General features: G+C 42.6%; 1 protein-coding gene across 1 annotated transcript in view; it reads right to left on the bottom strand.

The window, feature by feature from the left end:
- STK24 (serine/threonine kinase 24) overlaps positions 1-14,141 on the bottom strand; it is a 113,598-nt gene that overhangs the window by 19,262 nt on the left and 80,195 nt on the right. The window contains exons 6-7 of the mRNA XM_024204298.2: positions 12,398-12,583; positions 4,434-4,579 (exon numbers count right to left, since the gene is read on the bottom strand). Coding sequence (XP_024060066.1) covers positions 4,434-4,579; positions 12,398-12,583 — 332 coding nt within the window. The remainder of the gene's footprint in view (positions 1-4,433; positions 4,580-12,397; positions 12,584-14,141) is intronic.

The raw sequence follows: 14,141 nt of genomic DNA on the forward strand, positions 1-14,141 counted from the left end.
ACATACGTTCATTTACTACCTCTGACAATGGTTTCCCAAACTGTATGACACCAATGATATTACTTTTTAGCAGTATAACAGAAGCCAGCAGAGGGCTCCAAATTACTGGAAAGTTGGCAAAAGTTTTTGGAAAGTCTGAACTCATAATTCAGTCAGTGCTCATTTAGCACTTTAGCAGGCTATGCAGAGAACCCAGATAAGAACTAAGTCAATGTCTTATTTATTTATTTAAATTTAAATAAATATGCCTCTCCAAATGTCTAGATGCCCTAACATAATTATACAATCAATAAAATTAAATTAAACTTCAGCTGCATTAAAATCATCAGTTCCACAGTAACTCAGCCAACCACCAAGCCAATGCTCCCTTTAAGCTGCACAGCAGTCTGGTAATGGCTGTGCATCTTAGGTGGCTGCAAGTGCAGCCAGCACCTACTCTGCCTGCCAGGCCCTCTTGTTGGAACTCATGGTGGGTCCTCTCCGCACCACATAAAGCCTGGGGCCAGCAGGAAGGGTAAAGAGCTTAGTGGGGTGCAGGGGGAGAGGCAGACACTCCCAAGCAAGTAGGAGGGCCTGGCCTACATAGGGTCCTGCTCTGCCTATTGGCCCAGGCGCTCCTTCTGGAACCCACAGAGGCTCCTCTCCGCACCACAGGAAGCCTGAGAGCAAGGAGGGTAAGGAGTCGAGGGGGAGGGAGCCCAGTCAGCCAGCATAGGGTCCCACTCCACCTGCCAGGCCCTCCTGCTGCAACACTTGGCAACTCCTCTCAGCCCAGCAGGGAGCTATAGTGCAGGAAGAGGGGGCCTGTGCAGTTGCTGCTGATGGGGTGGAGGTGCCCAGTCCGTACCCTCCTACATGCTCCAGGCTGTGAAGGCAACTCCCTCCCGGGGGAGGTAGAGGAGAGAAGAGAAGTGGGATTGAATCTGGGGCAAGGAGGGAGGGAAGCAGGGCTCGAGCCAGCAGAGATGGGTAATGAGTGGTTGTGGGGAGACAGAGAACTAGGAGTTCCACCAGTCTTGCAATTGGGAGCCAGGAGTTAGAATCCTGCACAGATGATATCTTTGGGGAATTTTAAGATACTTATATTGGTGCCATAAGAAAAAATATTGATTTAAATAGTTTACCTGTGGCATGGTCATAAGTCCTGTTATTCAGTACAGCACAGGAATATAAGATACATTTAAAATAACTTGGTATGATCTTAAACCTCTTCAACCCAATATTTAACAGAATGGAAGATGCCGTGATTAATTACAAACTGACTGGGCAATTTAAATGAATGGATTGGAGAGTCAAAGGTCTATCTAAACATGATGAAAATATGATATGCACAACTCAATACAAAAGAAATCTAGAGGAAATGTTGCTCCTTCCTCTTAGTCATCTGGGAAACGCATCCTCAGCCTTTTCTAAAAACCTTCTCAAAACAGATATCTTTTGAAGCATGCCCCTAAAGTTGCCAAATTAGGCAATTTTTGGACCAAGGCAGGGAGCAAGTTCCAGAGTCTCAAAGCCCTCCCAGCTGCTCTCATAATGAGGGGATCTAGCTTGAGTGCTCCCGCTGACTACAGTTGTGGCAATACAACATGGGAAGAGAGGCACTCTCTTATTTAGGGCTTTATAGTTCATAAACACCTTAAACTCTACCCAGAGATCAATGGGCAGACAGTGCAGATCCTGCCATAGTGCCTTAAAGGGGTCCAGAAGCCCTTTATTTCTCAGAAAGGCAATGCGTGCTGGGCTCATTGCAGAAAAAAACCTCAAAGAGTTTGTGTGATTTCTCTGCAATGTCAGAGATTTCAATCTCCAGTGTGTCTACTATCCTCAAAAAGAGGTATTGAAAGGCCTTAAAATCATTTGGTGCTGGTGCCAGGGCCAAGGCAGATGCCTCCTCCTAGACTTCTTTAGGAGGTGAAGTGGAGCACTGGTGTCTCTGTATCTCGGATCCCTGCTCCTCCTGACAGTTGTATGTCTGGGGTCTCACTAATGATGCTGTGGAAGAGGGTTATCTTCTCCTCTTTGGGGGTTGCACAGTTCCTTAGAGCTGTAGCCTGTTTTCCACAAGTAGTCCCAAAAGGGCCACAGTGGCGTCCCAAAAGGGCCACAGAGGGGATGGCCAGTATTCGGACTGCAGTTTACCCCTTGCGGAGAGGGGCTAAACCGAAGGCTACAGTGGGCTACAGCGGCAAGTGGATGAACTAGAGACAGCCGATTCCCCCAGAAGGGGAGAGAAAGCGGAGTGGAGCACAGCCGGAGGGCCATGCCCAGAAGAGGATGCCGTGGCCCAGGGAGCGACGCAGGTCTTAGAGGTGGAGTAGAAGTGATGGCGGTGAGACACTGCTAGAGAAAGGCGCACCAGCAACCAAGAGCTAATTCTCAGCACAACCACCAGGAGGCGCCAAGGTGGTGAGTCCCACCCTGTCACTGCCCATGAGGAAATTAATAATTTTGTCTTCAGAATAGGGTTTGAATAGTATGCAGTAAATAAGACATGGAATCACACATTGAACAATTAGAAAAAAAAACAAGATATTGAACTAGTCAGAGAACCACAAACACAGATACATGTGGGACAGAGAAGACTGTTCATGACCATTACAAGATATTGTATCCTTGCTTTGCACTGTTCATGTTTTTCAAATAAGGTGTTAATACACATTGCTTCAAAGTTGTTAACAGTGACATGATAAATCTGCTGCCACCTTGCTCTATCATGGGCTGTTGGTTTCCAGTTGCTGTGGTCAACCCTGACATGCTTTCAAGTTTGATTTCAGTGTGTATTTATATTGTTTGTACTGGCCACCACGAGAAAGGTGTTTGTAGCTGACCATAAAATATAGCCTTGAGTATTCTCAAGTCCGCCATGCCAACGAGATGCCCAGACCAATCAGCTGAACTTTCATGAGCATGCTCTGAATGCCAGATAACCAACGATTAAGGACTTTGATATTGAGAATCTTGTCCAAGCATTTGACCATGTAGACAGACTGAAGACATTCTGAGACATTTACATTTACACTGAACAAGACACAAGAAAGTGTACAGTATCGAAAAATCCTGCACTCGCAGAGAGATTGACTAAATGATTTCACTTTGATATTTTTATTCTCTTTATAAAATCTTGAATATAAAATACAATTAGCTTTTTCAATATAAATTATTTGTTTAGAAGTACCCATCAAATGGCAGAATTTCTCAACTCAAATGACCTATTACCTATTATCTTCTCCTTTCCACCAATCACAAAAAGGAGGAAGGAACTAGTAGTACTTTATCCTGTTCAGGTTCTTATACTACACTCATCATAGCAGCACCTGAACATCTTCACAGCAGTACTTGTAGAAAATTTATTCTCCATGAGTTCCCCTCTAACATCTTTCATGGCTTCAGTGGATGTACCTACAGTGCCACCGGGAGCAACTATTAATATCCTCTGTTCATGAGCCGAGCCAACCCAATATTCTTCAGTTCTCCCTAAGGAAAGGAAGTCCCACTGAAAGGCATATTTCCTGAAGGCATTTCTAAAAGTTAAGACACCAGAAAATGATCCCCCTCCTTCTCTTTCTATGCCTCAGAGTGAAGAAGCAGATTTCCGTTCATCATCATGGCCTTAAGTATATAAATTCCTGTAGCCCTAATGACTTGTTGCCAATATTTGGAAGCCTTCATTGTGAACGTCCATACTTTAAAACCGAGCATCCATCGAAATAAGATCTGGGGAAGTGCAAACCATGTCCCAAAAATCCCTAACAAATCATTCAGCAAAACCAAGAAAGATCAGACTTGATATTCCTGCTATTTCTAAGATAAGAAATAAACAGAACAGCACCCCTCCCCCTTTTTAAATTTCCTTTTAGGACCTCTTTAGACAAGATCATCAAAGAAGCATGAGAAAGCAAACCCTCATTTTTTCTCCTTTACAAGTCCCGTTTATCTCTAGACGTCTTGGTTTCTTCTTGATTTTTAAAACACCAGGAATGTACTTGCACATTCTTTAGCTTTCAGTTGCTGATACGTACTCTCAATCTTAACTTCAGGTTAATAGAGTTGGTTTAATTTAGTCATGAACATAATTTATTTTTTGTACTTTCTAGTATGACAGAAAAGTGTGTGTGCTGAGCACTGTATGACTGAAACTAACAGTTTGAGATGCCAGAGCAGATGGAGCAAACTGTTTGCAGCATGAAATATTACAACACACTCCCTTCCTCAACAAAAAAATTAGATATTTATAATTAGTCTTCTTTCACCTTTCTGGGCTTGAAAGCCCTCAAAACATTTCAATTAAGTTTTTAACTTCACATGCCTGGTGAGCCAATGTTTTTTAAATAAAGAACATCAGCTAACTAGACAAGATGATGCACAACTACTTGAGAAAATTCCCCTCCTCTATTCCTGTGTTTACAATTATGTTATAGAGTCAACAAACTTACGCATCCGATTCTTCAGAGCTGGAGTCATCATGGCTCTGTTCAGACTTCCACCTCTTGTGCCTATCAATGAGTTCTGCCAGGTAGGATGTTTTCTTTGCATTTCGTATTATGAATTTGTGTTTCAAGAGCTCCTTTGCTGTTGGTCTCTTAAAAATAAAAATTAATTGTAAGCTACAGTCTAACTTTTTTTCCTCTATATTTGAGACAGTTGAGATGACTCGCATATCGTGATTTGAAAAACGAAAGAGGAAAACTCATGACAAATAATATAATCAGAAACTTTGATGGCTTAATACTAAACACAGAAACATAGAAATGTAGGGTGGAAGGGACCTAAAGAGGTTATCTAGTCCAGACCAGCACCAAGCATACCTACAACCATTCTTGACGGGAGTTTGTCTAATCTGTTCTTCAAAACTTCTAATGACTGGTTGAAGCTTATTTCAGTGCTTAACTATTCTTAAAGTTAGAAAGTTTTTCCTAATATCTAACCTATACCTCCTTTACAAGCTGATTACTTCTTGTCCTATCTTCACAACAACTGATCACCAGCAGTGCAAGTAGGCCAGTACGCCGCGCCAGCAAGCTATTTATAGCTGATACGGTGTACCGGAAAGACACAGCAGCAGCCCAGCTGGAGGAGAGGACCGGGGGTTCTGCTCCTTTCCCCACTGGGAGAGGCAGTGGGGAAAGGAGCAGAATGCCGGCAGCTCCTCCAGCTGCTGTCCCCACCTCCGGCCTCGCCCTCCACCGCCCCCGCCCTGTCTCCGGAGTTCTGCTCCTTTACCCGCTGCCCCTCCCAGCAGGGAAAGGAGCAGAACTCCCAGCCTCTCCTCCCACAACCTTCCAGGCATGGAGCTGTGTCTCTGTCTGTGTACTACAGAAGCAGCAGCCCCACCAGACACATCTGCATCATCACAGTCAAGTTTGATTTTATCCCGAACACTAGCGATCGCATTGACAGAAATCTGTCCTTGAGAAAGCTAGGCTTTCTCTGAATCAGAGTCAATTAGGACTTCTATGAACTCTATCATCTGTGATGGGATAAGACAATTTTTCATAGTTCATGAGAAGGCCCTGCTGCTAGAATAGGTAGAGGGAATATTCTAAACTTGCTGCCAACTTCTGCTGGGTTCTGTCACATATCACTCAATTGTCCAGGCAGGGTAAATGTGTAAGAAGGGTGTCTTCTGCCTTAGTTGGGGCTGATACACGTAAGGCTTCTTTTAGGAGTTGGTTTATAAATTCCCAGGGACTTTAAGATAACCCTTGAGGGAAAGGTGCGCTTCATCTGTTCTCTGGCTGAAGAGGACAATTCCCTCAAAAGGCAAGTCCTCTGTCATGACCAGTATGCCATAAGTAATCCCAATGCCCACAGTGATGGGGCCCATCTCATACTAATGGCCTTTGCCATCAACGTTGCAGCCATACAGGAACCAGAGTCATCAGCACCAAACTATTGCTGCCGAGGTAACGTGGAGACTGTTGGTCCAGCTGGAGACTTTGCCAATGTTGAGATGGCCGGAATCTATATTGTTGGTGCTGACTCTGCCAGTGCTTTCTTCACCATTCCACTGTCTGATCCCAGAGTGTGATGAATGCTCAAGGGAGTGCTGGCTGATGCTAGTTGATGCTGATTCTAACAGTCACTTCTGGGTCCAAGGTGACCCGCATGAACTGCTTAAATAAATGCATCTTCTGCATAGCATCCCTGGACTTACCGTGCAGGTCCTGGAGGAGAAGGACTTGCACGCAAAGCACTTATCCAAGATGTGGCTCTCTCCTAGGCAGAAAAGGCACTGACTGTGTCATCCTTAATGGAGATCAGTCCACTGCAGGACATGCAGAGTTTGAACTCAAGAGTTTAGACTCCACCACAAGGTGTGCTGGTTGGTGTGAAGCACCAAACCCGGCTGAACGTGGCGGTGGGGAGGGGGGGAAGGAGAGTTGTGGACCAAATACTTTTCTTCTTCTTCTTCAAATAGGTTGAAAAATCCTGGATTAAGGTCTCTGAAAACGAATCGGTCAGTCACTCTCTGGGTTCAATCTCACTGCCACAGGGCAGTAAGAGGAACTGGGAAGAACCATGGCCATTCCCCTGTTTATGCCCTCGCATGGGAGTATGAGGTGGTACAGGGTGTACACACAAACACCGCAATTCAAAAAAATCCAATCTCAAGCACATGAGCATATATGTTCCTACAATGGGATCTACACAAATAACGTCTGACTGACATGTCTACACTGACATATTCGAAGAACACTCATTCTCATCCAGTGAAATTGGGGTAATGTCTCTAGGGCTCGGAGATGTCTGAAAGAAAGCGTTGGGGTAAGTCAAAGATGAAGAATGAGGAAACAAAATAATAGATTTTAACAGACCTACTGGGTCAACAGGGAACCACATAACTTTGCACTATGAGAATTCAAGAAACATCAAAGTTAATACTGTCTATGAGAAACTCATAGAGGCTGTTAAAACACCTGTATCACAAAGACACTACGTAGTCACTTCTAACATCTTCTAGAAGAAACAGAGTACAAACTGCCTGTCTTTCCACAAAGCCAAAGGGCTTGAAGAAACAATATGAACACAAAGCAAAGGGGCTTTAGGGTAAAAAATAGGCAACCCAAGAAATCACTATGGAGTACTGGAGAACTTACCAGGAAGAAGGCAAAGTAAGTAAACAGGATATACAGTACTGCCCTAAACAAAGCCAAAGCCCAAAGGACTGGCTAAGAGCTGAAGCCAGCCAAGATACCAGTTCTGACTCAAAGCTTCTTTGCTGAGGCTATGTCTTCACTACCCGCCGATCCGGCGGGTAGCAATCGGTCTATCGGGGATCGACTTACCGTGTCTAGTGAAGACGCGATAAAATCGATCCCTGATGGCTCTACCGTCGACTCCGGAAATCCACCGCGGCAAGAGGCGGTAGCGGAGTCGACGGCGGCGCGGCAGCGGTCGACTTGCCGCCGTCCTCACAGCCAGGTAAGTCGACCTAAAATACGCCACTTCAGCTACGCTATTCACGTAGCTGAAGTTGCGTATCTTAGGTCGACCCCCCGCTGTAGTGTAGACCTAACCTAAGTCACTGGCTATTGGTCTGTTTTTGTGAGTTATGGTAATTCCCCCCTTTTCACACTGGACACACAGACATAAGTGTTGGAAAATAGGCAATATGGCATATTCAGAGTAAAATCTTTACATTTCCAATACCTTTATTTAGATTGTAGTGAAGGTAACAGGTCCACCCATTACCCTTATTGTCCATGCCACTAACTGGATAATTCAGCTGTCAAACAGATAAATAATTTTTCCTTGACTATTTTCATGTAAGCAGTTTGTCCACAGGCTTGTTTCTACCACAAATGCAAGATCCTTGTTAGACTTAATACAAGAGTTTAAACATGAGAAAAGACTCCGTTATGAAAGAGGTAAAACCAGACAGCACTGGGTAAGCAATAGGTTTCATGTTAATTAAAATGGTCAAACATTTTACTTGGTCTGAGTTTTCACAAAATTGTATTGAAAATAGTATCCTGATTTTCAAACTACTGCATCTGCTCCCATATGGTCTCATCAATTTTTAGCAAAAATTAATAGAATTTTCAGTATATCAACTTTAATAATCATTATCTTTGCCCTTAACATTTTAGATTTTTTATTTCAGAATTTTCTTTTGATTTTGTTACGTATCTACTCTACACTAATTTGAACTTTGGTTATTAACCTCTTGATACTTTCCTTCCCTGAGTCTTACATTTACAAAAAGATGCTTTCCTTTCTGAAATCATTTCAAGAACTTTATAATAATTTGCATTAGACCTGGGAAAAGGAGTATCTGAAGATCTACTCACACACACACACACACACACACACACACACATTATAGACTCGAGCATTCCAAATCCAAAATTTGAGCTGATATATAGTGTCAGAATATTTAAGCTGATCTAAAATTAAGGGAAAAAAATCAAACCAAAGGCAGGTAAACTGCTTCATGCTAGTTTTGAGCTCTTTCCAGCTCATCACTTGGATTTCGTGTAAATTAATAAGGAAAGAAACTATTGCTGACTGACAAATACAACCTCTACATTCAAAAAAACAAAACACCCCCCTCCCACTTTTCTGTCAAGATTTAACTAAATCAGATTTTCTTCAATATAATTTGCTCTGCACTGAGAGTCGACTATTCTGAATTTAAAAATAACATTCACATACAGTCCCAAATTTGAAAGTGAGCATACAAATGTAAAAAAAATTTGGCCAGTATTTTCCTAAATCATTTTACAATGATGACTGTTTAAACAAATATTTTCTTAACACTAAATTTCTGTTTTGCCCTACACAGGGCCGGCTCCAGCTTTTTTGCCCCCCCAACCGGCGGGAAAAAAAAAAAAAGAGAAACAAGAAAAACCCGATTGAGCTTCCGCCAAAGACTGAAGCGGAGAGATTGAGCTGCTGCCGAAGTGCCGCCGAAGAGGAAGAGAGGGACTGAAGGACCCGCCGCTGAATTACCGCCGCAGACCCGGACGTGCCGCCCCAATAACGGACGGAGTGCCGCCCCTTTCTATTAGCCGCTCCAGGCACCTGCTTCCTTCGCTGGTGCCTGGAGCCGTCCCTGGTCCTACAGGGATCATTAGGAGGACAAGTTATTGACTCACTCTTAAAGATAAACATAGAGGACTCTGCAGTACAAATTTGGTCAGGGGGCTCCCTAGCCAAACACCCCTTTCTCCACACACAAATTACCTGCTTTTAATTAACAAAGTGCTCTGAACCACACATGCAAAGCTAGGTAGGCCTGGAAACTGCTTTGCAAATAGAAGGACTTGAGCAGAGATACTAGTGCAAATTTGGGGTCACTTGATCAAGGGATTTAAGAGATACAGCTCCTTCAAACACACAACGGACTTGAATGTTACGTGGTTCTATGCTATGCAGTGCTACTGAGTGCAAGAACTCAAATGCAGACTGTGATGCGTTGTCATCCCCAGGGTGCAGTCTGAGAGCTCTTGGAACCACTGTGCCCCCTAACAAATCACTTGATTGGCCTCTCTCACACTGCTCTGTGGTGACTCAGCCAGCCTCTCCAGGCCCTGTTATCACCCAACGCGATAGCAGGCGGTGCCACACACGCAACTGAGTTACCTGAGTTCTTTTTCCTAAGCCACTTATGAACAAACTAGAGACACCAGCCAATTTCCCAGCTCCCCAGCCTTGCACCCCTACTTGAGTATAAACCCAGAATTATACCATCTTGCACTGCACAGGGATCTATACAGCACAAGCTCATTAATATAGTTCGCTCTTCCCCCGGATGTGGGGAAGATATGCAACAAGCCTGTGTTAACCAAGCTGAGATTTTCCCAAACATTTCACTCAAAACACACTGGTTAAGATAAAACACAAAACAAGTTTATTAACTACAGAAGGATAGATTTTAAGTGATTATAAGTGATAGCAAACAGATCAAAGAAGCTTACCTAGAAAATAAACAGAACGCAAGCTAAGTCTAATATATTAGATAGATGGGTGTGACAGTGCAGCCCCGCACCGTATTAGCCCCAACGGCATCAGACCAGTAGCTCTGATGGAGGAAGTCCCGCTCCGTTCGTACTGGGCATGCTCCAAGTGCTCTGGGAGTATAAAAAGGAGGGAATTCAGCTCAGTCTGGGTGAGCGGCCGCAGGGGAAGGACCTAACCGGGAAGCTCCTGCGGAGGACCAGCCAACACTCTTGAAGCTGCTGGGAACGGAGGCTTCTACAGGCCGGCATGAACCCCTACTGCGGGAGGAACCAGAGGAGGCGATGGACCCGGAGACCCACGGAAAACTTTGGGATTCATGGGAGACCCCAACTCCCAAGCCGGTAGGAAGCGACCCGGGGGAGGGGGGGTGAGAGACGGACTGGTACCTTGCCCCCGGTGAGCTTCAGCGTGGTTCGGTAGGACCCCCCCGCTGGGCCAGTAGTAAGATCCTACTGCCCTGCAATGAGGACTTATTCTATGGACTCTGGCCACTAGGCCGTGCTGCCCTGCGACCAGGGGCAGGTCTGTGGACTCTGGCCACTAGGCCGTGCTGCCCTGTAACGAGGGGCGTAAACCCTCACCATGGGGTTTGAATTAGCAATATCTCACCCTGACTGATGATACAAGCAGGCTTGCAGATTCTTAAGGCACAACCTGCATCTGCCTTGCAGCTTAGGTTCCCCTCCCCCGTTCCAAGTCCTTTGTCTTCCACAGCTTCTTTCAAGTGTTGAGTTGTGGGGCAGTGAAGACAAATCATGATGCCACTCTCAATCTTATATAGTTTCTCTGTATGGTGGGAACCCTTTGTTCCAAACTAAATTCCCAGCCCAGTTTGTGGAAAAATACAGGTACCAAAATGGAGATTAGTATCATGTGATCTGGTCACATGCCCTTGCCTGCTCCCGATGAGTCAGAGCAGCCATTGTCCATAGGCTGTCTGCAGCATTGCCAGGAAGGCTCACCAGGTGGGGGATAAGCTTCTCCTAAGGCTGACTGTTTCCCTTAATGGCCCATTACCTTGAATAGGCCCTTCACAATCAGTTGTCTAGACTGGAAGCATCTTGCCTGGTGGCTGTCATCCAGTTGTAACCACATTTGAAATACAGCTACATAGTCACTATTCATAACTTTAGATATAAAAAATGATACGTGCACACAAGTAGGATCATCATATTCAGCAAATCATAACTTTTTCATAGACACCTCACATGAAATATTTTGTACAAGATTCATCATAATTATGTCAATCATATAATAATGATACCACTATGATGAATATGGGGTGCAATGTCACACAGACAACACTGAAAGGTTGAGCACCATGCCGGTTTCAAGTCAGTTTTACTAAGTGTTCTAAAATTGAGACAATCAGATCTGTTTGAAATTTGGCATGTCAACATTTGTGTGTATTTGGGGGTGTTTTGTTTTAGTAATCCTAACCTTGTTCTAATGTATATGTTAACAGAACCTCTGCATTCTGAATTTTGGGAATTAAGCGCTCCTGTTTTGAGAGGGCATAAACAATACGGGTCAGAACTGAACACCTATAAAGTCTTCTGTGTGCAAATTTTACTCTGTGTGCAATATAAATCTGCTGGCAACTAAATTATTGTAATGTCACACAATAAGTCAAAATGAATATTTAATGTGTAGCAAGATGCGGTGTAAATCTACAGCACATTAGCATGCTAGGCACTAATTGTTCATGTGGACCCTCCTGTGTGCATGAAAACTTTCCTAGTATATTCTAATTTACTCCCATTTGCTGCACAGTAACAAGGTCCATACGGACAGTTAGTGTGTGGCACATTAGTCAATGTACACTCAAGCCTGAACATATAAAAAGAAACACTCAAAGCATTGCAGGGAACAGAGATCTCAGCAATTGTGTGTGTTCAGGTGATATCACAAACTAGCACATGAGAAACAAAGAACTAAGAGCTTGCCACATAAGTTTTTCTGTTCACTTTTAAAAAAACAGCACTCTAGTGCGTAGTAAAACATATTATGAAAAAATGTTAGAAGTACTGTACTTTGAGGCTTTAAATCTAATTTATCTAAAAGTTTTCTTCACGGTGAAAGTCCTTTTTAGTATACCTGGACAAAAAAAAAAAAAAATCTCTACATAACGGCTGTATTCCCAATTTAGGCCTTTTTGGAAGAATTCCATGTACTAAGCGCCACAATTAATACACATTTTAAATTACAAAATCTTTGTTGCTTTAGCTAGCAGTCAGTCATCATTATAAAATGTAATTCAGCTTTAAATAAAAATGAATTTCCTTTTAAATCTTGTCCTCACTCCCCATGCAGTAGATTTCTATTCTAAAATTTCTTGGTGTAAAAAGCTCCTTACAAGGAATTCATGCAAAACACTTAAATGTTTTACTACATGTTATTTGTATGAAAAACAGAATATATTTGTAAAACTCACAAAGCTTGGCTCCTTGTTCAAGCAGGCCTCAACAAATTCTTTGAGGGGTTTACTGTAGTTTCCTTCCAGTGTCGGTGGATTGTTCTTTGGGATGAGGAATAAAACCTTCATCGGATGCAACGCTGAATGCGGTGGCTTTCCGTTTGCAAGTTCTATGGCTGTTATGCCTAACGACCAGATATCTGCCTGTAATACAAACAATATTTACAGAGATATTGGGGTGGGGAGGAATGAGGAAGAAAGAAACAGCTTATTTTACAACTTTCTTGCAAATTACTGCTTTCAAGAGCATGATTTATTTTTATCAAGAACCACTGGTTACCTTCTACCCACTTCCCCTATTTTGTGTCTCCTAGAAAAATATAGTAGTTTGAACAAAACACAGAATTAACTCATTTATGCTTCATTTACTGAATGAAAATACTATCTTGTTAAAAATGACTGGAGTCTGAACCTCTTCTCTGGAACTCCGGGCTTCTACTCTTCATATAAAATATACCTATTAGTCTCTTTTATTCAACAACCTACTGCATTCCAATGGAAGTTTTAAGTATGGGATGCAATAATTGAATAAACTTTCTAGAGAAGGCCAAGATTACTTTCACATGGGTCAATTTGATTTTTGGAACAGTGCCCTTAAGGAAACAAACATATGATTGACTAAGTATCACATCTGATTTGCATTTTATGTTATAATTAATAAAACATCACTTTACAATCATCATGTTTAATTAATTTAAACTCCTATCCAAACCTGAGGCCATATACAAGGATTTAAAAAAGCAAAAATAAAAATCCTTAATACAACTCAGATATAAAGATTTTCAGCCAAGCTGCAATACAATATAGCCCATGTAATAATGTCAAAAGTTATAACCTGATATGTCCACAATGATCAGCACATAAACCCATAACATAACCACAGAAAAAGCCTACAATAGGAAATAAAACCCCAAAACTATCCCAAATCCTTCACCCACCACTTCCTGGAAGAACAAATATGCCTTGCAGCATCTTCTGAAGATTAACAGATCCAGGCCTTGAGAGATCAAAGAGAAGAAGGAGAACTGAGATCCATAGCTGAGGATTCCTTACAGCAGACAAGCTGCCAGGAACACCCCCCCCCCCCTTTAAATCAGAGGACTGTACGCTCAAATGTCTCTGCTGACAACACAGCTTCACCCAGAGAAGCAATATTTCTGATTGTAAGGGCCCAAAACATGTAGGGCTCTGTAAGTCAAAATGCTTTAAATTCCATCCAGAAACTAATCTGAAGACCATGCAAGTCTCAGAGTACAAGGATAATATGCTCTTCACATGCAGCACACTTAATATGCAGCTTTCCTAAGTTTCAGATAGACCTTAAAGTGAGATCATGGTGTGAAAAGTGACCAACTATAAAAACTGTAGGCTTCCATACTGTGGGGGACTGACATCAATATTGATGCAAAAATATATTAATAAATTATAGATAGAACGTAGGTGAGGCAATATCTTTTATTGGACCATCTTCTAGTGGTGAGAGAGACAAGATTTGAGCTTACCCAGAGCTCTTCTTCAGAGAGACATCTTACCAATCTTGTCTCTCTAATATCTCTAATAACACAGCTACAACAAACACTGCATTAATAAATCAAACGTGTTGGGACTTTACCAAATAGTAAAATATAGCAACCAGTAGTTATAGCCAAGATGCTTGAAAATATAACAATGAGTGTATGTATGTTATAAAATGTTCAAGCTG

The sequence above is a fragment of the Terrapene carolina genome, unplaced genomic scaffold, assembly GCF_002925995.2.
Source record: "Terrapene carolina triunguis isolate 2854851 unplaced genomic scaffold, T_m_triunguis-2.0 Scaffold21, whole genome shotgun sequence".
In the NCBI taxonomy this organism is placed as follows: domain Eukaryota; kingdom Metazoa; phylum Chordata; order Testudines; family Emydidae; genus Terrapene; species Terrapene triunguis.